The sequence below is a fragment of the Phaethon aethereus genome (genome assembly GCF_964289735.1).
Source record: "Phaethon aethereus genome assembly, chromosome: 12".
Classification (NCBI taxonomy): domain Eukaryota; kingdom Metazoa; phylum Chordata; class Aves; order Phaethontiformes; family Phaethontidae; genus Phaethon; species Phaethon aethereus.
The window spans coordinates 20,650,677-20,675,702 of NC_138588.1; the positions used below are offsets into that span (position 1 = coordinate 20,650,677).

Consider the following 25,026-nt stretch of genomic DNA (forward strand, 5'->3'; position numbering starts at 1 on the left):
CCAGGTCAAACAGGATTTCATTCTTTCTAGGCAAATACGCTTCCAGGAGAAAATGTAATTTTTCAGTCTGTATAAATACAATTTTAAAAACGGTGAGGAAATCTTGTGAACAGGAGAAAACCTCTCTAACCGGAAAGCTTGTAGGTACAGGCACTGCAGGCAGCTGGTTTTGGTTTCCAATGGGCAATTGCCTCCAAAGAAAAGTAGCTGCAGAGCTGTCAGTGCTACAGCTGGAGCAGTACTAGCAATTTTTATTTAAATGTGGCTGTTCTAAGTGAACCTCTGAGACAGGGAAGTCATCTGGTGCAAATAGGGATGACTTTTGCTTCTGAGGACTACATGGAGACTGTTACCTATGGGGTGCTGGCTCTGTCTCACAGCTTGGAGCAATGGGCAAGGCAACACACTGACTTCAGCCACCTGATGCTCCAAGTCACACTGTAGAAATGACAACCCATCCCCACTGGCACCTGGGGAACGTGGGCTCCGAATTTTGTCTCTACACTGTAGCTCGGACAGACGCCTGATGCACCAGTAGTGCTAGTGCTGCCTGTGTATTCATGACCACCCCTGCAGGGAGCTGGCTGCAATTGTACAAAGCAAACAATTTCAGGGCTGCAAGAAGAGGACCAGATTTATGCTGCCAGCCCCCACCCCAATTTTTCAGTTCTATTTTTTTTATCTCCTTACAGTGTCATTGTGAATTTTTTCCTGTTGCCCAAACCTGGGCACTGATTTGCTCCCCCAGACTGCAAAAAGAGACAATGCCTAGGACATCAAGCTGGAGACAAGCCAGCCTTGCTCCCTCCCCCAAACCCTCACATTTGATTTCTTTTCAATACAGTCAAAGAAGACCTACGAACAGAAGTGCAAGGAGGCGGATGAGGCCGAGCAGTCCTTTGAACGGACAAGTGCTTCGGGCAACCAAAAGCTAACAGAAAAGGTACCTTAGATGGCAGTGCTATTTAGAGAGAAAACTGTTTTTTTCCTTTTCAAGGTACAGTACAATTGAACAACCCATTCTGCAGGATGCCGGGGCTGCTCTCCCTTCTAACTAACTCCTTGGAATCAAATTGAAAACTTGAAACTCCTTCCCAAGGAGGTCTTCCTTCACAAACTCCTTTGGTAACCCTGATCTTGTTCTGCGATAGGCCAAGGGTTTTTAAAAAGGCTACTAAGTTATCTAATTCATTTATCCCAGGCTATGATCTAATTGCTCTATGAATCCTGAAGGGAAACCGAATGAGATTTTTCTCCAAAATGATTCATAAAAAAAGAAACAAGTCAGAAGTCTGTCATGCACTTAGCTTTGCCTTTTGGTCGCTTACATTTAGTAGGCATAACGTCTTACATTAAAATGCATATTTTTCCTCAACTTTTTTCTCCTTATGGTTACTTTAATTTCAACTAAATTTACAAACTCAAAAATAAATCATTGGAAATTAAGGCACTGCAGTCCTTCATTGCATCGTCTTGATACTTGTAGCTGACAATTCACTAACTTCTAATGGGTACATTTTACAGAGGAACAGATGGAGAAAACAAAATAAATGAACTCCCTTTGGCTCGATAAAAATCAGTGCAGTGTAAGCAAAAAGGATCAAAAATCATCTCAAGGAGGGGGGGGAGACTCTAAAAACAGCTTCTGAACTTTCCATTTTATTTCCAGCATTCGCTAATCTTTGATGAACAAAACCCTCCAGCTTAGCTGTAAAGAAGAGATGAAATCCTGGCTCTCCTCAGTTTATGCCAGAACACTTAGCTGCTTCAATGGCATCAAACTCTGACCCGGCTCCTTTCATGCAGAAGGATCCCAGGGTGCTTCATTGCCGTTACTTCCACACACATGCCAGCACATTTGAAACGCAGAGGCATCTCACAAGAAACATGTCAGCTGTTTAATTCCGCGCAGCACTCGCAAACAGTTTGGGCCAGGAAGCATATAAGAATGAAGCTTATGTTCCCAGCTTACTACACATTTTCCAACCAGCTGTGATGAGGAATATGGTCATAAGAACCCCTACCTGAGCCTTGTCTTGAAGGGCAGAATGGAAGAATGTGTTACACCGATGTTTAGAGCCATGCATTAATGTACTGTCATCACCATCTGTGCAGAAAGACCTGGGAGCACAGAGCTGTCAATAATAGCTGTATTTTCATTTGTTAAAAGCTGCAGGTTTTTGAAAAAGAAAAGTTCTACTCAGAGTGAATTTTGCTTTTAGGCTTTCGAGTTGTTATGGGAAATAATCTGGCATTTGCAAAGTATTTTAAAGGCTGTGTTCTTTTCATCTGCATACTACATGGGGAGCTTGGAAGATGAAGAATTTTAACTGCCATTTATTTCTGCTTATAAATATCTATTAGAAAAGCACATTAAACACTTGACAAAAAACCACAACTCAGCCAGCAGACACAAACTTCAGGCTGGATCACGCTAGCACTGAGCTCCTATGGCAGGGATGTCTGAGTGGAAAGATGTAAATTGCCAGATTTCCCTTGAAGTCAGTGGACCTCTGGCTGCATCTGAAATTCTGGTCCCTTCTTCTCTATAGCACACATTCAACAGAACCGTGCATAAAGGTGGGACAGCCAAGAAGCATTTGCAACTTTGAGCCTTTCCCCTAGAAGGGGAAAGGGAGCAGGCAGCAAAAAAACTGGGGCAGAAACAAAAAATATGGTCAGGAATTAATTTGGGGTGTTTTTTTTCCTGTTTCAGAGTCAGAACAAAGCCAAGCAATGCAGAGATGCGGCAAATGAAGCAGGTGATGCTCTATTTGCAACTGAACTAAGATTTTTCTCAGCAAGGATCTACCAGCATGCTGATTTTGATGGAGCGCCATCCAAATCACCCATGCTGGCTCTGTCTGAAGTCAGGTTTCCCAGAGTCACGTACCCAAAATTAATGAAGAAGCTTCTAAAGAATGGCAACCTGATAGTCATCTACACCTCCTTTCCTTTGTGGAAATGCAAGTCTCCTGCTTTCAGCAAAGAATTTATAGAAGACCTCCTTTAAGGACTTCACCCAGGAAGGAAAAGCTCTTTCTGAAGCAAGTTTGAAAGCACAAAAGAATGACACTCAAGGTGCCCCCAGACAAACCACACCAGATATACACAGTCCCCAGCGTCTCCGTACATGAGCATAGTAGCATTCCCCAGCCAGAAACACAGTCTATATCCAGAAGGACAGGCCAGCAGACATCTGAGCTGGTTCACGAGTTGAGACTTGTCCCTTGCTGCTCACGTAAATGTTTACACTAAATCACATGGCTTACCTGGCTTGCTCAGCACGGAAAGAGCCTAAGGATGCTCAGTGCCCAAGCACGGTCCAGGCTCTTAATCTCTGATTTGCATTATCCCCACTGTAAAGTTTATAGAGGATCTGTAAACCATGCAGAGAGGATCCTTACTCTAGTATAAAGTTGCAAAGAAAAAAACCAAATATCCTTGTGGCCCACCAGTTTCAAGCTCACACATTCTTGTGATACTCTATCAAACCACAGGCCTAAAGTGTAAGAACCACAGCAAAGTCCTAATAGGAGGAAACAGAGAAAGCCTTTATAATTTTTTTTCCTAACTGTTGGGTTTCTATTATGTGTGTCTGTGTTTACAGAGAACGTGTACAAACAGAACATTGAGCAGCTGGATAAGGTCAGGACAGAGTGGGAACAGGAACATATCAAAATCTGCGAGGTAAACATTGACTTCTGCAGCGGTATATTTGTGTGCTCTTTATTTTATCCTACTTGCGGATATCAGTCTAAGACCAGAGATATCGTCTCAAGGGTTTTGCTGTTTGCTTTATGTGGAGTCTCAGTAGATGTCTTTGCAAAAATACTGCAAAAACTAGAGTTGATTTAGACATAGCTGCTAGCAGTCTCACTTGCTTACACTCTCCTTGCTTGTTCAGCATATGTATCTAAACATAAAGGAGGGGAGTAAGTGCAGAGGTATGAGAAATGGAACAATATATGAATGCGTACAATCTATTTGCAAGCATTTGTTGCCAGTTTTCACCTACAACTTAACGTAAGAACACACTAGCTTTAGGGATGATCTTCTATCACAGCCAACATAAGGTTGTTTCTCAAATAACTGCTTTGTGACAAAATGTAATTTCAGTAGAAAATGAACAGAAATGTAGACATAAAAATTCATTTGTTATTTTAAAAAATTAATTTCAAAATTGAAACAATACGAATTCAATTAGTCCATTAAAAATGAACAAACAAAAGGTTCCCTTTAGATTATGTTTTACAAGAGGCTTTCAGAATGGCTTCTTGTTCTAATGTAAGACGGGTTTTTTTGTGTGTTTGTTTTTTTTTTTTTTAAATCTCACAAGTTCAATGGAGATTAAAAATAAAATTTTCTTGCTAAGCTAAAAAAGTATGTACCGTAGCATTCTGAGAGCAAAGATATCTAAGCTGCTCAGCATCTTTATTTTGTATAGCACTTTATATTCACCTGCAAAAATATATGCCCTCTGCCATGAAGTAATCTTTCGATTGAAAGGTGGTGGTGCAAAAGTCTCTGTTTCCATTATGCTGAGGATGGACAAGGAGATTTGCACTTGGCTATTAAGTTTTGCACAACAATTTACAGGAACTGGTTGACATCCAAATCAGCCACACTTTTGGTCATATTAATCCTTCAAATACATTTGCCCATCTTCTAAAGTATGATTTTGCTATGTTTACTCGTTGCAGGCTTTATTTTCACGTAAAATAAGGTGTCAGGAATATGGCTTTCCAGTTCTCTGCTTCCTCTTAAATATGTCCTATCTGGGAGGACTGGAAAGTCCCACGGCTGGCACAGCAGACTTCCCACAGAAATTGTGCCAAGCCTTAATTTTCCCCAAGATGCACATTTTCCCCTTTCTTAAAAAGCCAACAAACAAGTGAAGTGTTCCACAACCTAAAACACCCTATTTCTCCCCCATAGCTAAATTCTGAATAGCCCACAGAGCTCGTGGCCTGCTCGCTGCTTAATCCAAACAACTACTCATAAAGGAAAGGCATCTTTTATTGCCTTCTTTTAAAAGTGCTTGTAGATAGAAGAACTGATAGATTTTTTTGAGGCTTTTAAAACGAGTAACTATGACAAAAGCAGCTTAAGATCCCAAACTTCTGGCTGCATAGCGGGGAATCTGGAAGTGTTGAGGTCGTTTATGTCTCTAGCTGAGCGCTGCACATCCATAGCCCGAAAGCGGCAAGTGGCGGCACCTTTGCCGCAGGAGCTGTGCCACATTCCTTGGCACGAGATGCCCACGTTCACTAGCAGTGTGAAGTGAAGAAGAAGCTGACAGATCACGAGAAATGTGTCTAACACAACGCCCAGCTGTATTTTGCAAAGGGCTTGACAAGCCCAGAGTCACTACACTTCCCTCTGATGAGCTGCATTTCCCGACAGGACACCATTTACCTGGAAAATTCCCAGTCGGCTCCTGTGCTATTTCAGCAGCCCCGGAGTGGCTGGGAGATTGAAATACTCATTCTCCACCCTTCAGGTTCTCTTTAAAAGCTTTTTCTCTCAGAAACTTGTCCCAACGCCAGCTGACTCCCTTGACAGACTCTTTTTGCTGTTTTTTTAGATGCTAAGATACTAGATGGCAGGCAGCATACGCAGCTGAATGTTCTGCTGAATATTGTATACATTTGTAGTGTTCTGGACATAATTACTAGCAAATGGAGATGGAAACAGATGGCTGGAAGCATTTGAGCTTTTCACACCTCACAGAAAACAAAAAAATTGATGTTCTACTTATAACGGTACAACTTGGAGATCAGGGTGGATTTTTTTTTTGGTTGGTTTTGTTTTTTGTTTTTTTTTAAAGTTTTTAAAGAGTTTATCTGCCTCTTCCCCAAGCTCAGTTCATAATTCTCTGCTCTCTTACCCCTTCATTCTTTCCAAGCTGTGCAAGAACATGAGAAAATCAGACAGATGAAGGAGGGGAGCAAACTCTGAAGAGGGCAAAATGACTTCTCTTTACCATGAAAATGACCTTGGAAATGAACAGAGGCAACTCCAGAGAGCCTCAAACAGTTTCAAAAGAGAAAATTTGGGAAAGACATCTTAGAAGGCAGAGATGGATATTTTTGGCTCTACTTCTAACATAAATACAACCCTTTCATGCCAGTAGCCTACTGAGCTGTTAAACATCAAGATTTCAGTGCGATGGGCAGACAGGACCCTGACTCTGAAATCCTTGGCAGTAGAGGTAGCAGTCAAATCCAGACACTAATTCTTTCCCGTTTTATTTTTGTCTATAAAACATAACTTTAATTTGGTGCAATCAATTAAAACAAATTCTTGAGCACTAACAAGTAGATGTAGTTTCTCCAGTAGCCAAGACGACATCCTTTGCAAAGGATCCTTCAGAATGGTCTGCAGACATACAAACTTGGCCCAGAGGAGCCCCAGCCCTGTCACTGCCTGCAGTGCAAATAAAGAACTACCATGAGGCTACAACACGTCTCCTGTTTGGCTTTAGGTCTTCCAGCTCCAGGAGTGCGACCGCATCACCATCCTCCGCAACTCGCTGTGGGTTCACTGCAACCAGCTCTCCACGCAGTGTGTGAAGGATGATGAGGTAGGGGCACCTGCCAAGTAGCTTCACTTGCAGAGGAGGAAGAGGAGGAGCAAGAGTGCTCTAACAATACAGCACTAGCTTGCCCTTCTCTGTGCATGCTGTCACCAGCAAACCTGCTGGTGTGCGTCATCAGCGAGGGGGGAGTCTAGCTTGTTCCCTCTAGATGTAAACCAGGCATATGCCTGGAGGTAGACAGTGTGTGCCACACTTGGTGACACTTACATGTCTCCTCCCCTCAGTTTGCTCGGGAATACTTCCAGCTACCAGAACGCTCAGTCAGGTATATTTGGGCTCAGGGACAACTTTCAGAAAGGCATCCGGTCAGGGTCTCAAAATGGGAAGACATAAAGAACACACTAGCTTTGACTTTGAAGGGATGTTTCTTTATTGCATTGAGAAGCCCTGGACTGCCTTCGTCCTCCTCTCTTAAAAGGATATCCAGAGCACAAATAAACAGTTGTGTTTCCAAGAATGTTAGCATGGGGCACAGGCCAAAGGTCCATTCAGGTCAGACATGTACCAAATATAAAGTGTCTCTTAAGGGAAAAAGCATTAGAAGAGCATGAATAGTTAATTCAATGTGAAATGTTAAATTAAATTCTTGGATTCTGTTTTGTAGCTCTATGAAGAGGTTCGGGTAAGCTTGGAGAACTGCGTTGTAGAGTCAGACATAGACTACTTCATTAAGACTAAAATGACAGGAACACAACCGCCAGGTAATTATTCCTACTGGTTTTGTCAGATGAGTCACCCCTTAGGCTGAGGCTGCAGTTGTGCAGTACACGTCCTTTGGAGGTGAAGCCAGCTGGAGGAGTTTCTGCTCCGGCTATTCATTCCCACACGCCGCGGCCCACTTCCCCCTCACTGTGCTGCCATTGCTCCTTGTGCAGAACTGTAAGTGGGATAGCTGACTGATCCAGGTTAAAAATAACCCTCCAAAAAAAAAAAAAAAAAAAAAAAAAGTTGTTTTGGTTTTTCAACCAGGCTCTTTTCACAGTACAGCTGAACTGACACTGCTAAGGAGGTGGCAAACTGCCTTGCAGAGATGGCAACCTCAATTTCCTGCAGTGGTGATAAGTCAGAGCCAACTTATCATGTAACTGCACCCTGGCGTCCCTTTGACAGAGATGCTGCCGCTTCATTTGCGGCACAGAGAAGACCAGACTTTGTATTCTGTTTTGTTCCACGTGCCCAATGGAGAATAACATCTTTTTTCCTCTCAGGAAGTTGTTTGTATAAGGGCAAGACCCTAGTTGGGAGAATTTTGAATGAAATTGGCTTTGCTCCAGCATGCAGAAAGGATGTAAGGTTCACAGACTTTGTCCATTCAAGCCAAAGCAGGCTCTTCATTGACTTCAATGATCAAAATCTCTGGGCTGAAATGGAGACTGGGACAGCAAGAGCTAAGAGCATTTGTAAAATGAAAACATGCTGCTCCAGGGTTGGAGTTCTCCAAACACACCACCAGAAAGGAGGCTATCTAATATTTCACATGGCCAAATACAAACCACACCCTCTTACTTCAACAAGCAATACAAGACATTTATAGACTGAGTGAATGCTTGCACTTCCGTGCAGCTGCTGCAGTAAACAAAGGTTCACAGCCTTTGTAAAAGGTGAAAAAAAAAAAAAATCTCTATTTCATCTCTTCATTAGTTGATGATACATATCTATGCTGAAAAGATCTCTTTCTCCATTTATTCTTTTTTTTTTTAATCTATGCACAGATACTGTTTCACTTCAACTGTCTGCTCTAACACCATACTGCTACATCAAAGAGAAAATCCCTTTTGCATGCCCTCAGTGGTATCAATAGAGCATACTTCCATTCAGAATAGGGAATAATCTATACTGGCATAAGAAAGTTTTATACTGATAAAAACCTTCCATGCTAGGAGTTGTATAGGTACAAACATCAGCAATATGAACGCCCTGATGATCAAGCATTGGGATTTGGGGGATTTTTTAAAAACTAATATATCGATACTGGTGCATTGGATCCCATTTTGCTGCTATAGTTTATTCTTCTCTCACAGAGGATTTAAATTCACTGATACAGGAGCATTTACCACAGAAAAACTACATTTTCACTGGCAGAAGGGAGAACTGTGCCTTGCAACAGTGTGAAACAACTTCTCTATACTAAGAAATCTGTAATTCTCAGCTAGGCTTTTTTTTCCTCCCTATGTGAGATGTCTCATTCTCCAGTCGCCTAGGCAATTTTCTGCAAACAGCTCTTGGCTATGTCAGGACTCATTTCTAATAAGAAATAGGTGGGAAAAACACTTGAGAGCTTTATGAAAGGCAAAGAAACAACTGACTTGCTTTTTTGGTGTGGGGTTTGGGGTTTTTTTTTGCCACCTTCTAGAAGGTGACATGTTCTGGAAGTAACATCCTAGTATCTCCACAGCTCTGGCTAATGAGCTTGCACAGTAGCACATGGTGAGCTGTTGATCTGTTTTATTATCTGCAAAATATAGGAGGAAACCCACGTGTGGTTTTGCATTGTGTAGCAGAAGACCTTCGTCCTGATAAAACCTTTTGGCTTCCTGGTGCTATTGCTCACTTTTCTACCTAATCTTACAATGCATTATAGAATAGAAACTATATCAAGGTAACAAGCTAGAAGAGTAATAGGAGATTGGTCAGAAAAATCCCTAATTACTGTGAGTCTTACTTGTAAGGATTCTTCACACTCACTAGTTGAACATGCCTGCTCTGCTTATGATCTTGGCTGACCCAGTGTGAGAATGTCAACACAACCTTTAGCCCAAGTCCAATATCTGTCTTAAACTGCTGGTATCAGACCTGAGATAATACGGTATCACAGACTTCACTCATGTTTGTTTGGCTTTAACACAGAGAAGGCAGAAAGGGTGTGTGGCCACCAGCTCTAAGCAACTACACTGGGAGCTCTGAGATGAAAAATAAATAAATCCATCTGTAACTATTTAATCTGTAAAGCTAGACTTGGAAGTGATCTCAATTTCACCCTTAACGAACCACAGGGGAGAGTGAAGGAACTGTAACAGAACTGTGTGAGAGAGAACAAAAAACAAATATCTCTGGGCAAACAGCAAAACAGCTCTCGGGAGCGGATGGGGAGGTAGGAAAGGTAGGGAGACAATTAAGCATAAGCACAGACCAGGAAATTGCTCATTATTGCTGCTGGCAATACTGTTCAGAAATCTCCCCAGCTCCGACAAAAATTCCTGACAATACATTAAGAAAAAAAAAAGAAACAAAACACACCGCAGACAATTGTATGATGAACATGGTCCCAGGCTCACAATGACCATGCTCTGCTTCCTTAAATCCTGGGCTTTAAAGCAACAGAGAACGCAGTCAGGGAGGAAACTGCCGCCTTAACTAGGGTTAGCCACAGCTATTAGAATGGTTCCTCAGGACCTTGACTGTGCGTGTCTCAGGTCAAGCATGCCTTTCTACCAAGGACATATCTGCTTACAGTCACTTGAATGGCTTTGTCAAGTCCACAGGTCCCCCTGAGCTGCTCCAGCCACATCACAGGCGAGTGCAGACTGCAGTTTGCTCCAGCAGCCCCTGATAGTTAAAACTGTCAGTTGCTTTCTGGTGGGGAGAAAAAAGTTTTGCCTGTTTGAACACCTCATTTTTATTGCCTTGTTGCAGATGCAATAGGATATGAGAACTACTACAACAGAGAACCAAACAGAACAAACAGCAGCCCAATCCAGTCTTGTGGGATGATGAAGAGGTGAGTGGCAAGCTTCAGTTCCCAGTATAGGTATTTCTCCATGTAAACGGCAACGTATGATGACAGGAAACAGGACCTGGAAAGTTATTACTTCCTTCATTGTAGCAAGAGGCAGCTACGTATCAATAAATATAACTTGACAGAAGAAGCAAACCTATTAAAACCGGAGTCAGAGTAATTTTGCCATGGCCTAGCGGGAAGAGAGACTGGGGATGAGTTCATAAAACAATTAGTTAGCCAGCAATGGATAGCATTCATTTATTTCCTCTTCCCTAGTGAGTCATGGCACATAGCAACAAAACCGCTTTGTTCAAGGGAGGGCAAAGGTGAATCTTGCTGGGAGCAAGGGCTGGTGAGAGCTGTCTTTTTCAGCAATACCTCTTGGCTTACTCCACCGCCCAGCTGAGCAGAACAAAGAGCTGCTCTCTGTATCCAGACCAAAGGAAAAAACACTTAGCAGAATAACTGTAATGATTAGGGAGGCGATTTTTCTTTTTCTGATCTGTTTATGCTGGTAAATGCTATAACATGGATGTAGCTCTATCAGCACAAAAGCATGGGAGATCTCTTGGTTTAAATATTTTATACTAAATTGGCTAATTCACAGCAGGAATGGCGTCATATTTAAGGCAGAAGAGCTTTATATTTTGACAAGCCTTATTACATAGCAAAGACAGGGAGTGGGCTGTGATTTCCCATTTAAAGTGTGGTCCAAGCTTGCTAGTAAGCTGGTAAGGTTTATATACCATACTGTGTTGGAAACCCGGTCTTCTGTAATAATGAATTCTAACGCTGCATCCTATACAGTTACAGAAGGCAATTGTACTGCCATTTAGACTACAACCATGCTCTGTAAGCAGCCTAGAGAGACTCCGTCTGAGTTTTTCAGAAACTGCTGTTTGGATGTTCATTTTCCAGAAACATCGAGCGTTCACCAGCTGAAAAATCAGACTCTTTAAATATGCCTTGAGCGTGCAATGCTGTCTCTATCTATGCTGGAGAATCCTAACCCATTTTCTCACTTTAGTCTCCAGTACTCAGCTGTGATATAGAAAATAAATAGGGATAGATTTAAAAAAAAAAAAAAAAAAAGAATTTCACTTAAACCCACAGATTTTAGAAAGGCTTGTTATGCAAGCTTTGTATTTTAAATTGTATGATGGTTTTCCTTAAAGACAGAGAGATGGTAATCTCTTAAAAAAAAGGCAAAATTCTCATCATATTAATGTTGCAAAATAATTGGAGTTTTGCAGCAAGAGTCTTTGGATCAACAACAAAATACCATCTGATGCATTTCATGCACAATTTAGTGATGGTTCATGGTTCAGTATTCTGCTCCATTTTTAAAAATGTATTTTTAACTGAAGATAAATATATCTACAGCATAAATGAAAATACACAGCCACAGGAAGAGGTGACGTCTAACCAGTGCTGCAGCAGATGGAGAGAAGGTTAAGTCAGACATCTGAGACGAAGGAATGCTCATACCCAGTCCTGTTCACTCACTTTGTCATTGGTTTCTCTTGGTTCTGCAGATTCTCTGGACTACTGCATGGAAGCAGCAAAAATAACATGGAAAGTGCCACTCCTTCAGCCCCTCCTCTTGGTATGCCTCTTCAGGAAATAAGTTTAGCAGATGTGTTTGTTTTAGATCACATAGCTAAACCAAGCTTTGACATGGAGCAGAAATCGTACAGCAGATATTCTCATGTTGGCATTCAAGAGTGAGAGTAGTCAGGAAACAAATTTAGCTTGGATGTGTATTAAGCAAATTTCCCAGTTTAAAGTGCCAAATAATCCATAGAATCTTCAAAATTTCTGTCTAGGCAAGGGGGAACTGTACGTTCAGAACAACACAGTCTGACTTAGATAATGGTCTTCTCCTAAGGTAGAATTACGCTACCTCTAAAAGCCCAAGCGAATACCTAAAGTTTTTAACAGACCAGGTTCAAGCCTTATGAATGCAAATATCCATGTTGTTTCACAGTGACACTGTCTTATTGTAACCCTTGCAACTGGGCATTTATCAGATGACACTTAAAACAGTATTTTGACTATGCAGAAAGTAACAGCTTATGACATTTTCATTGGTTTGATTTAAAACAAAAACATTTTAACTGTGATTCCTGCCTAAAGAAAATAAAAAACTGTTTTAGAACAGCTTTAAAACACACCCAAATCAATCTCCTTTGTCAGGCCTGCCTGCTTAGGCACCCAGAAACGAAGCCCAGACTATCTTATTTGTTGCATTTGGTGCTTAGCCAGCTGAGACTCTCCAGTGCTACCACACACCAGCTCGGGCTTTGCTCATTGCAAAGCAACGTTGAACAGTTGAGGGTAGTCACTCCTTCTGAATTTCCTTCGGCTGGGGACGGGGTGGGGGGAGAGCATTCCCTGGGCAAGACCCTTAGGAATGGCAAACACTCTCTGCGTTCAGCTTTTTCAACTGCTCCCATGCTTGTCTTTCAAAATCTGAAAAGTCAACGAGGCGACAGTGCTCCTTAGAGCAGGACAACGAAACTAAGGATTGACTGGGGGAAGGTACAGGCACCCCGGCTGCTCCGTGCGCTCTCAGAGCACTATCATCCCACCAAGGAGTCATACATGGGAAACTTCTGCTTGGCTCAATGGCAGGGGAAGCTCCCAGGGAGATGCTGGGAAGAAATAAGAGGTTTCCCTAATTATGACAAGCTGGGTTAAAACAACATCTGCCAAAATACTTATGTCAGTGACAAATAGCTATCTGTGAACTATGTAAAATATTGGAAAATGACTGATGACCCATCAGCACAGTATTTTCCATTTTTCTCAAGGGAAAAAGCCCTATGTGAGTCAGTGAACTGCAACCGTTTTAAACCACTTTAATCACAGCATTTCCCTCTTTGGACCATTTGGATTGTGCTTTAGCAGGGTAAACATTGTTCCCAACCTGAATGAGGCTAAAGCTAGTTTCTGACCTCCCACAAAGTTCGATGGGTGTATTGTCATCTAATCAACGGGACACAGTTTTTGTGCAAGACTTTACCTACAGTTCACAGCAGCTTTTCTATACATGTACATCTCCAGACAGAGAGAGAACAGAAACCCTTGTGTTTGTGAACCCTTGCATATGATCCCATGCATTTATAAGCAACTGAACTCCTTGTTTCTGTGGTGTTTTTTTTTTCTCCACACCCCTTCCCCCCCACCCCCAGCAGAGAAAACAGACGGAGTCTATGCATCCATTTTTGTAAATGAACAAGCTGGAATCACATCATCACAGGACTACAGAGTACTTTATGACTACACAGCCCAGGTAACAAAAGGCTTCAAAATGAGTATTTCATAGATGATGTTGACCCAAACATCTTGAAAGGGTTAATTCTGCAAAGGAGGTGTTATCTTCACTTTAGAGCCAGGGACACTTAGAGAATTATTGGTCAATGGCACATGCAGAAGCCAGGAATCCCAACTGCCAGTTCTTGGCGCACATCACTAGACCATGCTGCCTCAAGATGAAACAATGGGCTTTTTTGCTAGTGCTGAGCTGTTACAACCTCCTCCTCCTCTCTACAGGAGAGACTGCAAACACAAGGAAAAACTTTACTTCTCAGGGGATGATGGCTAAGTATGCAGTATTGTACATTCTGAACTTACATCTCTTGTGAAATGTTTTCCTGGGGAAAATGGCTACAGATTCCTTGCGTAAGAATACTGTAAGTAAATAATAATGCTTATCTAGGAACTCTTCTCCATTTGATCTCACTTACCATCTGGAGAGTTCTGCTCCAGTTTAACATACTGGCTCTCCATGCTGGAGAGGACGGAATCCCCACAAATGACACTCTTTCCCTGTACTTCCATGTCGCAAGTTGCAGAATCACAGTAGATGTGGTCCATGTACCAAAAGATTGTTATAATGAGCAACCTGCATCCTTAACTGGGATATTGAACTCTCACTGGCTTCAGACCTATCTGGACATAGTACCACTAGTAAAAGGTTATGAATGGTCTGGTGATGAATATTTTCTTATTCAGATCGACTCCAGAACCTCTTGGACTCTTGCTAAACCATTAGCCTTCCCTTAATGGGACTTTCACAGTTTAATTGCATGTTAGTTTGAAAGTTTCTTTTATTAGCTTTAGAATAGCAGAAGGAGCAGCATCCAGGTGGTCTTATGTTACAGTGCAGAGACCCTCACACCAAGGGACCTGCCGTCAATAGCCAACATTGGAGAAATGCTGGCATATGACAAAATTATTAAGCCAGATAAATGATGAAAACAGAGCAAGGGCTGGAATGGAGTGCTTTCTCTTACGTACAGCCATATTCTGACACCTTTTATTATATGGTCTTTGTTTTGCTTTGTTTTAAACACTCTTTCATTATTTGCCTGAAATTTCATCCAAGCACAGCTGAAGTACCTCACTGTTAATGGCAGTTCCCCTGAGGAGACTGCTGCATCTCTTTGTCAGATCCTTACTCCAGGAGTTTCCTTCAAAATATGACACACACGATTTTCCCTGCTGAGAAAAGAGCCTGTTACTGCTTTTAGTATATTAAGGCCTCTGACTTTTTGAGTCCGTTCTTACCTTCTCAGGTACATTAAATTTAGATTTAGCTGATGCATCAAACGCATCTGGAAGCCTCTCTTACCCCGTTTTCTATTTTACTACGCTGCGGGTAGCAAAGTGGTTTCCCATGGAAAATAGGACAGCACTGCTGAATGGACTGATAGCCGCCTGAGAGCTCAGCGATAGCTTACTTGCATTTGTCTCGGAGATAAAAGTTACCTCTCTCAGTAAGAGTCCCTGTACGTCCACTGGTCGCTGCTGCTCGTATTAAAAGGACCAAGAGACCTATTCAAGGCCTGGATTAGTAGAGACACTGTTATCATCTCCCTTGGGAATTAAGCTGTGCAATGCTTTATTTAGCAACACCTGCAGACTATGGAAGGGTCATGGCTAGTTGGTTTAGGACAGTTGTATTTAACCCTTTCTGGTCTTCCTCAATGATACAACAGTCAAGTCACTCAGGAGGAAACACCACGGAGGCTGGGGAAATCTGAGGATCTTCAGGAAATAGCCAGCTCAGTAAGCGCTTAATCCCTCACTGTCTGGTATTTCAGGCTCGTTCCCAACCAGAAGGACACTGGCAGACCGTTGATGAAAGGCAGGGTAAAAAAACCCCACCAGATACATGCTTGGGCTCTCCTGTGCTCTCAGGCTAACCAGATTTCCTTTCCCCATCTCCTTTCAGAACATGGATGAACTGGACATCAGTGAAGGAGACATTGTAGCTGTCATTGAAGAAAATGAAGATGGCTGGTGGACAGCAGAAAGGAATGGGCAGCGAGGCTTTGTGCCAGGGTCTTATCTTGAAAAGCTTTGATGAAAACAGACGTTAAAATTTTTCTATTACTGAAAACAAATAGCACACAAGGTCTACGTCAGTTGACCAAGGGCAACCCATAGTACTGTCTTCTACAACTACCACTCCGGAAATAACCAACTGACCATGCTCTCCTCCCTCTTCCTCCTGCCCCATCCCAGCACCTCCTGGCCTACACTGTCTACAAAAACCATCTTCACCTCAGAGAGATTAGGACTTGCGTTTCTTACCACAGTTCCTCCTTCCCTCAGCACACTGTGCTGCCATCAGTGTTGCAAGCCTTGGCGAATCTGGGAGGAAAATCCTCCTCAGAACTTAAGTGCACTAAAGGAAAAAGAACAAGGAAGAAAGTGCCGTTTCTCCAGGACAGAGGACTGCCTCCAGCCAGCCTGTGAGCTCCCTCCATGGTGGCAGCAGCCATGTTCTCTGCCACGGATCCCCTCCTCTCACTCCGCCAGCCATGCAAGCATTTTTGACAGCAGGGTGGAAAGCCCACTCAGAAAGCAAATAGCTTTGATGTCGCAGGGTCTTAGCTGTACAAAGCAAGGAAGAAGCTCTCCTGAGTTCCTTTTAACAGCCCCCTTTCCGGTTCCCCTTACGGCATGTGGGTAGCCAGGGAGAAAGGCAGGGAACCTTCCACTGTTCTTCATCAGAATCACCAATGAAAATATGAAAACCAACGAATGCAGCTGGAGGAGCACCTGAAGAATCGAGACGTATCAGTAGTAAGAAAACATAAGGCACTCCCCATCCCAGCCATCTCCTAATATAATGAAATCCATGCTATCCATGGCTCTGTTTTGCACTGAATTCTATGGCAGTAAAATACAGACAGATGATGAGCCCAAAGCTTGCTTTTGCCTTGGTTGGATGATTTCCCTGACACCTCCCTGGCACTTTTCATGTTTAAAAAAACAACAAGAAAATAATAATAATAATAAGCAAAGCCTCCAGCAGTGCTTCACTACCCTGATCCCTCTGCTCTAAGCACCAGAGAGAAGTGCCAATTACCTCCTCATGCAATCTGCACACCCACGTCATCAGTGCATTCTCCTTTCAACTCCTCTGTCCACCTGGCTGATCCTCTCCTTCTCGTCTGCCCACAGGCTTTTCTGTCTCTAACTGCTAACAGAGCCTCTGCGCCTCTGGGATTGCTGGCATTGACACATCCTGGTTCCTTTCCAGGCACGCTTAGCGTGCTCGTTCTTCAACAAACCCTCTTCAGAGAAGTCGCACTGTGCAGGTTCACTGTATTTCACAGATTTCAGCTCTATCAGTCTTTCCAGTTTAGTATTTCAGAACATTTCCAACTGCCACTGTACTTAGCAAGGGATCAATAGATACTTTCTGCCACTCCTCCCTTCTCAGTATTTCAAATCGATTAAAAAAAAAAAAAATTTGGTGATTTAATCTGAAGCAGAGCACGCTATTTCTGGGGGCAGAGTGACCTTGTTTGCCAAGGTTTCAGGTCTTAAAACTGAACCAAATCAATGAAAATGAATCAAATTTCTACCCAAAAGGCATGGAGGAGGGAAGAACTGTTAGCTAAGCCACAGCAGGAAAGACAAAGAGAAATCTAGACAGAAGAAAAAGCGATTGTGGTCAATGCGATTATTCCTTAAATGAAACAGAATGAAGGTAAGAGGCATTTGCAGTACCTTATTCTAATTTCTCGCTTCAAGAATGGAATGAAAGTTGCTGCAGGCCCTTTTTCTTTAGTTCCCTGCAGTCCGTTGCACAGGCACACTTGTCCTTCCCACACTTCCCCAAGTTATTATGCAGCACATCTTCATCAGTGCTGAAGGGCATTTAGTACCTCACATTAGCAAAGGCTCAGAGGAACTGCAGGAACTCAAATGGCATTTAAGGCACTAGGGTATATATACAGTATTGCTCGTTCAGGCTGAAGATATTAACGACCAGTTTCCGTGACCACATCTGAATTGAACAGTGATGGAAAGATGGTCCACAATAGCCTTCAACTAGGCCACCGCGCTGTAAAATGTAGCCGTCAGAGACAACAACAACATCGCTCGTTATGTACAGCATGAGAGGAAACCTAAACTATGAGAGATTTAATATATTTGCTTCTTGAACACTCAGTCTTCCACAAAGAGAACTGTAATAAACCAACAAGCACTTAAATAAATTTAGGTAGATATTTTGCAGATTCTCTTAATTAAAGAGAAAAAAATAAACCATTGACATGCACTTCCCCTAATTATGTGAGAGACATGGATTTTGCGAATTTGGGGGCTTCTCTGGGGGCCCAGGCAGCCTCATGCAAGACACTGAAGTACCCAGTCCTGGATACCCTGAAACCCTGTTACAGATCATCTTTGCTTACATGTACCACACGGTCGACAGACAGCTAGTGGAAGGGTGACTGCTGTTTCTACCCCATCAAATCATTTCATATTTTTGCTGTTAAACTCAGGAAACTGGTTTCCTTTCTACCTGTCTCTTCTTCTGTCAAGTAAATACTGTTTTTAAGTGCAAGAGGCTATAGATATTTCAAAATCTACCCAGTATCATAGCATTTGGATCCCACACGCTAACTCCAGACTGTTCAGGAAATGAAGAAGCAGCACCAATGTTTTCTCATGATTCTTCTGCTTTACATTGAAGAATTTGGCTGATAAGTAGTTACCAAGCCCTATCAAGGCAGTTTGCCCTATCAGTGTGGCAGCACTTGTCAGAAATAGAACAGAGATATCAAGAAATACCCACACCCTCGGAGTGCACTGACATTTTAGGTGTCATCCACCCCCTCTGCGTAGGAAAAGCAGAAGGTCAAATGTAGGTTAATAATATTATGCCTTAATAACAATGTTTCCTCTCCAGTTTGGTAACATTTGGGCAACAAAACTGACACTGTCAAGTAATCATTTAATTTTCAGGTAAAATGGGAAACTGAAACATGCCGCTTCCAGTGGGAGGCATTATTACACTAAACAACATTTTTGGTTGAGATTCTTTTTGGACAAACACTTCTGATAAGCCTCTACTTTCATTTTGACTACCATTTTTTGGCAAGGAGGTGCCAAGCAACAAGCAGGGACAAAACAGCCGTGGCAAAGTTGTGTGTTTGTCAAGTTAGCCCCTATTTCATAGCACACTCACAGTAAGCAGACTACCTCCTTACACTGCTAGAGCTCTGGCTCTCGGTAGCTTCACACAAAAGCAGCTGTTCCCAGAGAGCAAGGAACATGCTTTTGCCAGCTGCTCTGCAAGAAAGGAACCCAATTACATACTAGCCATAAGCTATAGGTAAGTTATATACAGACAAACTAATTAAAGAGGCATTACAATAAAGTTATGGAGCTGTTTTTTGACTTAGCACTGCAGGACTTCACTTTGCACAACAGACAACAAGTATTTCATACTGAACAACTTCAGACCTGCAAATATTAACTCCAGAAATTTTGACTAGGCCATAAGAAACATGCATCGTCTATCCGTTAAATATAAGCGGCCAGAAAGAGTGGGAGTCATTTCCCTCATAAACCACAACAGAATAGAAAGGGACTGAGGTTGACACCTACTGCTCTTCTAGATGGATTTTGGATTTGAGGAACAGGGCCATGAGATTGCTATGAAAAAGTGTAGTGGTAATCTGTTCTATTATTCCTGTAACTGCAACAGGAATTCAAAGGCTGGAAGTAGGCAATCCAGCCCAATAGTACCCTTAAACGAGACTCAGATAGGCACATTATTCTTTTTTACCATGTTATTTTTAATTAAGGCGAAGAACAGGAAAACCTGTTTAAAAATACCATTTAACCAACAACAACCATATGTAATTAGGAAATGTCTTGCAAGAACAGCGTGAGGCCCATCTCTGCACAGAACAGATTTCAGCTGCTTCATACGGCATTAAGAACTCACAAGCCAGTAGTAAAACTCGGTCAAACCAAGTAGTGTCAGACTAGAAACAGAGAGATGCAGGCGACCCAGCTCTAGGACAGCCGACACCGTCAGTGCTTAACCACAAACAAAGGACCTCCTGCCAAGCTCACAGGTCCATTGCTACCGACAGCTAGATTCCAGCATTTTTTACAACTAGCCAGTTGAAAGGAAGACATCAACCTCTTTACAGCTGAGCAGCCAGCAACAGCAGGAGCGCAGCGGCTCTTCCAGGTTTGAAGCATTTGCCACCTCCCTGAGGACCGTGACTTGAACTCTGTATTACAAATAAACCCAGCATACTTCAGCCAAAGTGCTGACAGATCATATACATAAGACATAAACAATAGCAACTGTTACCTTAGATTCTTTCTCGTCTTCCTTCTTCAAGGGGTGCGTTCGAGGTCTGAGTCTCCTTTCCAGAGGTAATTTTCTAGGCAAAGGCTCGCGATTGCAGTTCAGACCTCGCTGATTACTGAATGGAGTTTAAGTGGAAGCACATGGATGCCAAGAGGAGGTTCATTACAAGCCAGGTATCAGGCGATGCCTAATAGGAGCCTGGTTGGGCATTAAGAAACATCTAACCTAAGTACTGGTAGATGACTAATACACTTTCTTTCCTGGTACTATGTAACCTGTTGGCTCTATCATTGCTAGCTAGCTTAACTATGCAGGCTTAAAGAACCCAGGGGAACCTACATCAATACTATACACAGTTTGCTGCACTGAAAGGTCGCTGTTAACCTTCAGCGTGACTGGCAACAACTCTGCACGGTACAGGACCAATTGCAAAGACCTGAAAAGCAGCCTCTGCTGCTCATACCATCTTTTTCCCTTGTTTTGTTGTTCTCCAGCTTGCAGGGCTGGGGCATTGAAAGCAAGGGCAGTTACCAGCCACATAACTACCAATGCTTCACACATCCTCAGACAGAAACTACGCTCATCGCTATTGAGCAAGGAGAGTAGGAAGGTGCCCTTAGCTTGGCCATCACCCTGAAGTCCGTGACTCCTTGCTGCCAAGGGGGCACGAACAAAACCAAGTCACCAAGCCGTTAAAGTAGAGAAGAGTTGGCTGTTAGAAAACAAAACTAAAACCAGCATTAGGGTCAGTCACCAACATCAACCTTCACCAGCTTCCTAAATTAATGACAGTACCCATCACAGGTGCTTTTATAGTGCAGCTGTGACGTGTTGGGCATGCTCACTGTGGCTGAGGCTAAAGGAGAGAGAACAGCTGGGGTTTTGCTCCCCAGGAAGAGGAAGGAGATGAAGTTGTGGTGCTAGGTCACACCAGGCTTCTGCAAAGTAAATGGCTGCTAGGGGCCTGCAGGGGCTGATGGACTGGTTTTTGTAGGGGAAAGTATACTTGTGTGGAGTAACTACACTTTGGAAGAACAGGAATTAGTGTCTTCCCTGTGACGAGGCTGTTAAGCAAATGGCAACACCCTGTCTACTGAGAGAAAGTGGAGAGGGCAGAGAAGTTTTAGTCAAACTGTTAGCCATTATCTATTCTTTGTTAGCAATTATCTAATTTCAGTGGCCAGCTTACAGTTTGCATGAGGGAAGCTCAGAGCGACAGTTATCTCCAGATTTTTGCACTCATGGCTCACGTTCAGCACAAATTTGATCTGCTTCTAGAATGGCCAGATAATCGTATTTCCATCAAATTAGCCACTGCGCATGGTACAGTGCTCATCCTGTCCTTCTACCAGCTGTTAAAGGACAGCTGACACCTGATCTGGCGCAAAGCCACTTGGTGCAATGTTAAGAGCATAGTTACAGCCTACCACTGCTGTGCGCCATGTGGCTGTGGCATTTCTGTCTGACACAAGGGCCCAAAAGACAGAGTCACTGTGGTGGTGTATTCTGACCGAAAGCAGAGACTAAATCTTGGGTATACATATAAAAGTCTAATAGAAATCACTAAGACTGCCCAGCAAAACCAGGAGGCACCAGACTTGACATCCCTGACATTTCTAAGGGGAAAGACAAAATCCTCCAAAACCAATGGGCAAACAGAATTGGGCTTAGAATGTAGCTACCAATCTGTAGCCAGGTGTTTCCACATATCATCTTGAAGATAAAGCGGGTACAAAAACAACTGGGGGTGTGAGTGAAGTAGGAACAGATAGCCTAAGAGGTTCTTTGAAATTAGGAGGAATTTAACTTATCAGATCTAAAAGAGCCGGTGTTGTACAGGTTTGAGAACATAAACCAGCACATATAATCCCAGCTTTGCTTCCCTTACCATAATTCAACTAAAGCACCAAACTGAGGGCAGACACATGGAGAAGCAACCCACGTGTTAACTGGTACAATACTTAATGAACTATAACTGCATCAGTGGTGCTTTGACTTCAATTCTCTTCGACTTTGAAAGTGTGGCATTTTGCTGCAGCCCCTGCCTCAGGATAAATGGACACACAGGACAGCTAAAGAAATTCTAACCTAAACTTGAATGAAATTTCCTGTGTGGGATTACACACTTCGATTATTCAAGGAGCCCAGGCTAAACCCTTTTTAAAGTGACTGACTTTATGAAGCAAAGGTATGACTCTGGATAAGTCATACTTCATATCTCAATTTCCCCATGCATCATGGGGAGTTTGTAGAGCGCTGTGATGTCATGAGCTGAAAAAAAAAATATCCCTCTGGCATGCTAAGTATTTTTGTGATTCTTTAATCCCAGACTCAGTCTAAACAAACTGCTGTTGGGTGGTGGTCAGATCAATATGTGCAATGGAAAATCCTGTACAAAAGGACAAATTGTATTATGTACACAGTGCCGTTGCTTGTTTTGTAATACGACTGGATGGCTCTTGGGAAGGGACTTGCAGACATGAGAGACACTCACACTCAATGCAGGGAGCGTGTGGGGGAGTTTAGTACATTCCCTTCCACTTTGCAAGGGCACAAATGCTCCACAGCTGCAAGTAAGGAAGAATTGTTCTAGAAAGTTTAAGCCGAAAACAGTTCATGGAGGAACTTCTTGGGAAACTGGTGAACTTTAACCTTCCCAGGATAAGAATGTTAACATAAGTGTGAATGGGAAAGCTTTCAATGCACTGATAGACGTGAGAAATGCTTTGTCATTAGAGAAGGGCTGCACAGCCCTCCTTGTGTCTGAACCCCTTCTGAGGAAGGGAGACGCAAGCAACAGTGACTTTGTTCTGCTAAGTGGCAGCTCAAGGTTTTACTACGGTCACTGCTCCATTCAGAAGCCAGGGGGGATTCAAAACCAAAGAGAAACTCTTATTCTAGGGATAGAAGGGATCTTGAGAAATGCATCCTCCCTGCTCTGCAGGGTCTTGTGCCAGCTTTTTTAACCACAGCGCTTATCAGCACAGGCCCTAAATTTAACTTATGTTCGCTCAGCCTGTGTATCGTATCCCCAATGCACCATTTCTTGATGCTGACATCTTTGTTTCCCACCTATGTATACCAACATTGCCAGGCTAAAACGGTGGCTTTAAGCTTTTAAAATGGATATTGTATTAAAAGTGCAAGGGCACTTTGTAGAGTGCTGGACCGTTAGAAACAAGCATGCTTCCCAAGGATGGGACGTTCTCCACGAGCTGGAGGTGCCAGGAGTACCTAGTTCTTCTACAGTATATGCCAGGAAATAAAGTCTTGCCTATTGCCTGTGAGGTGTTTGGTAGAGGCCTAGCACAGGACTACACAGCACAATCTTTGCCAGAGATGACTTATCCTTTTCTTACTCAACTTGAACATGACCCCTGTTTTCTTGATTTGCTGGCAGCCTCATTCAGTGACAAGCATGACTTAATTTGCTATCTTACTGCTTCCTTTGTCCAGGTGGAAGAAAAATTTCAGGACTCTGTTCAAAAGCAGTTTTCTAGGCTGATTACTACTTTGGTCTACAAAACAGTTTTGCATGCAAGGTATCCTAGATGCTCCCAAGCCCTCCAGACGTCACTGGTTTGCTGAAGTATTTTATGTGCATGAAGAAAATGCATTTCAGTTCTTCAGTCACAGCCTGATGCTAGCAAAGGTCTGACACGGAAGTTATCCTGGAAAAAGCTAAAGTTATTCTTTGAAATGGGGCAGGAGCCCATTTGGTGAAAGGGGCTATTGCCTGAAGCACCATGCGTCCAACATGAATGCAGAGCTGTCCGTTCTCTGGAGCGTCAACAGGAATAGCTCTGTGGCCCCACACTGCTGTGGTTCACCAGTTACCAGTATGTTAACTGGCCAAGCAGCAGCTGTACAGCTCTGCTTCCCCAGCACTTCCTTCTCCTCCATCTAGTAACAAGTAGCCTACGATCCAGGCTTATTTTTGAGCACTAATCCTTGTGATATGCTATGCCGAAAGAAACATGACATTGCAGGACTACCTTGGTATTTTCTTTGCAGAAACTCCTTTCACCTGGAAGCAGAACAGAAGGGCAAAGTTTACACCTACTGCTATATAGGGCACAGGGAAACTATGACACTGCTCCATCAAAATCACATCAACCTAGACCTCCAAAAATCAGCAGCAACTTAATTGCAGTATCTGACACTGATTTTGCTCTCTCCTAATCAGTCCCAATATTGAGCAGTATCACCAAAACAGAGATGGACAAACAGCAAATCCTAGAAAGACAGCCCTACCATAGAAGTGAAAGATCAGTGCTGAAGCAGTCTAGGAATAAGAGAATGACATGCGAGCCAGTGGGAAACAGGCTAACAGTGCCAGCATCTTATCACCCAACAGCCATGCACAGCCTGGAGCAAGCAACAAATACTGTTGCCACTTCATAGGTCACTGCATCAGGTTCAGCAGCTTGGCAGACAGCAGCAGCTTTGTGCTAGCACCAGTTTAAATGTAGTACAAATGCCAGTGTGCTCTCTTGCCTTTTAGCAGCAACCCAAGCATACACCATGTTTTGAAAGATGCTGCCCCCAAAAGACCTTTCCATCTACCCAATACAGCTCCAGAGGAAACAGATCAACTATGAGAAGGTGCAGAGATCAGCAAAGCCGATTATCAAGATAAGTTTTAAAAAAGGTTGTGGAAGTACAAGTAGGCTTATTATATGTAGAAAGGGCAGCCGCTCCAATCAGTGAGGGTGGCACTGAAGAGCAAAAACTGAAAAAGACCATTCAGAGGCTGAGGTGGCAGTCTGCTAAGCACCACATTCATCCAAGCGTGTGCTTATGCTACAGAATATAGTGCACAGGAAAACCTAAAATCCACCGCACTTAGAGACTTCTATTGCCTTTCAGTGGGATTTACCTCAGGCCTAAGATTAAGTCAGTTACAAGACCCACTAACTCCGTATTGTGGAAGCTATCACCACCACTATTAGCACAAGTACTTATTTCAAATCTCATCTGAAACTCAGCACAGGCTGATTAATGGTGTTTTTCTCACTAAGGAGCCCCTACTAAATTGCACACTGCCATGGCTCAATTACCTTTGATGTT

General features: G+C 42.9%; 1 protein-coding gene across 1 annotated transcript in view; it reads left to right on the forward strand.

The window, feature by feature from the left end:
* PSTPIP1 (proline-serine-threonine phosphatase interacting protein 1) overlaps positions 1 to 15,690 on the forward strand; it is a gene marked incomplete at both ends in the record, with an annotated part of 53,680 nt that extends 37,990 nt beyond the window's left edge. The window contains 9 exons of the mRNA XM_082005393.1: positions 845 to 943; positions 2,717 to 2,762; positions 3,611 to 3,690; positions 6,488 to 6,586; positions 7,206 to 7,302; positions 10,235 to 10,319; positions 11,855 to 11,925; positions 13,514 to 13,614; positions 15,559 to 15,690. Coding sequence (XP_081861519.1) covers positions 845 to 943; positions 2,717 to 2,762; positions 3,611 to 3,690; positions 6,488 to 6,586; positions 7,206 to 7,302; positions 10,235 to 10,319; positions 11,855 to 11,925; positions 13,514 to 13,614; positions 15,559 to 15,690 — 810 coding nt within the window. The remainder of the gene's footprint in view (positions 1 to 844; positions 944 to 2,716; positions 2,763 to 3,610; positions 3,691 to 6,487; positions 6,587 to 7,205; positions 7,303 to 10,234; positions 10,320 to 11,854; positions 11,926 to 13,513; positions 13,615 to 15,558) is intronic.
* Between the last annotated feature and the right edge of the window lie 9,336 nt (positions 15,691 to 25,026).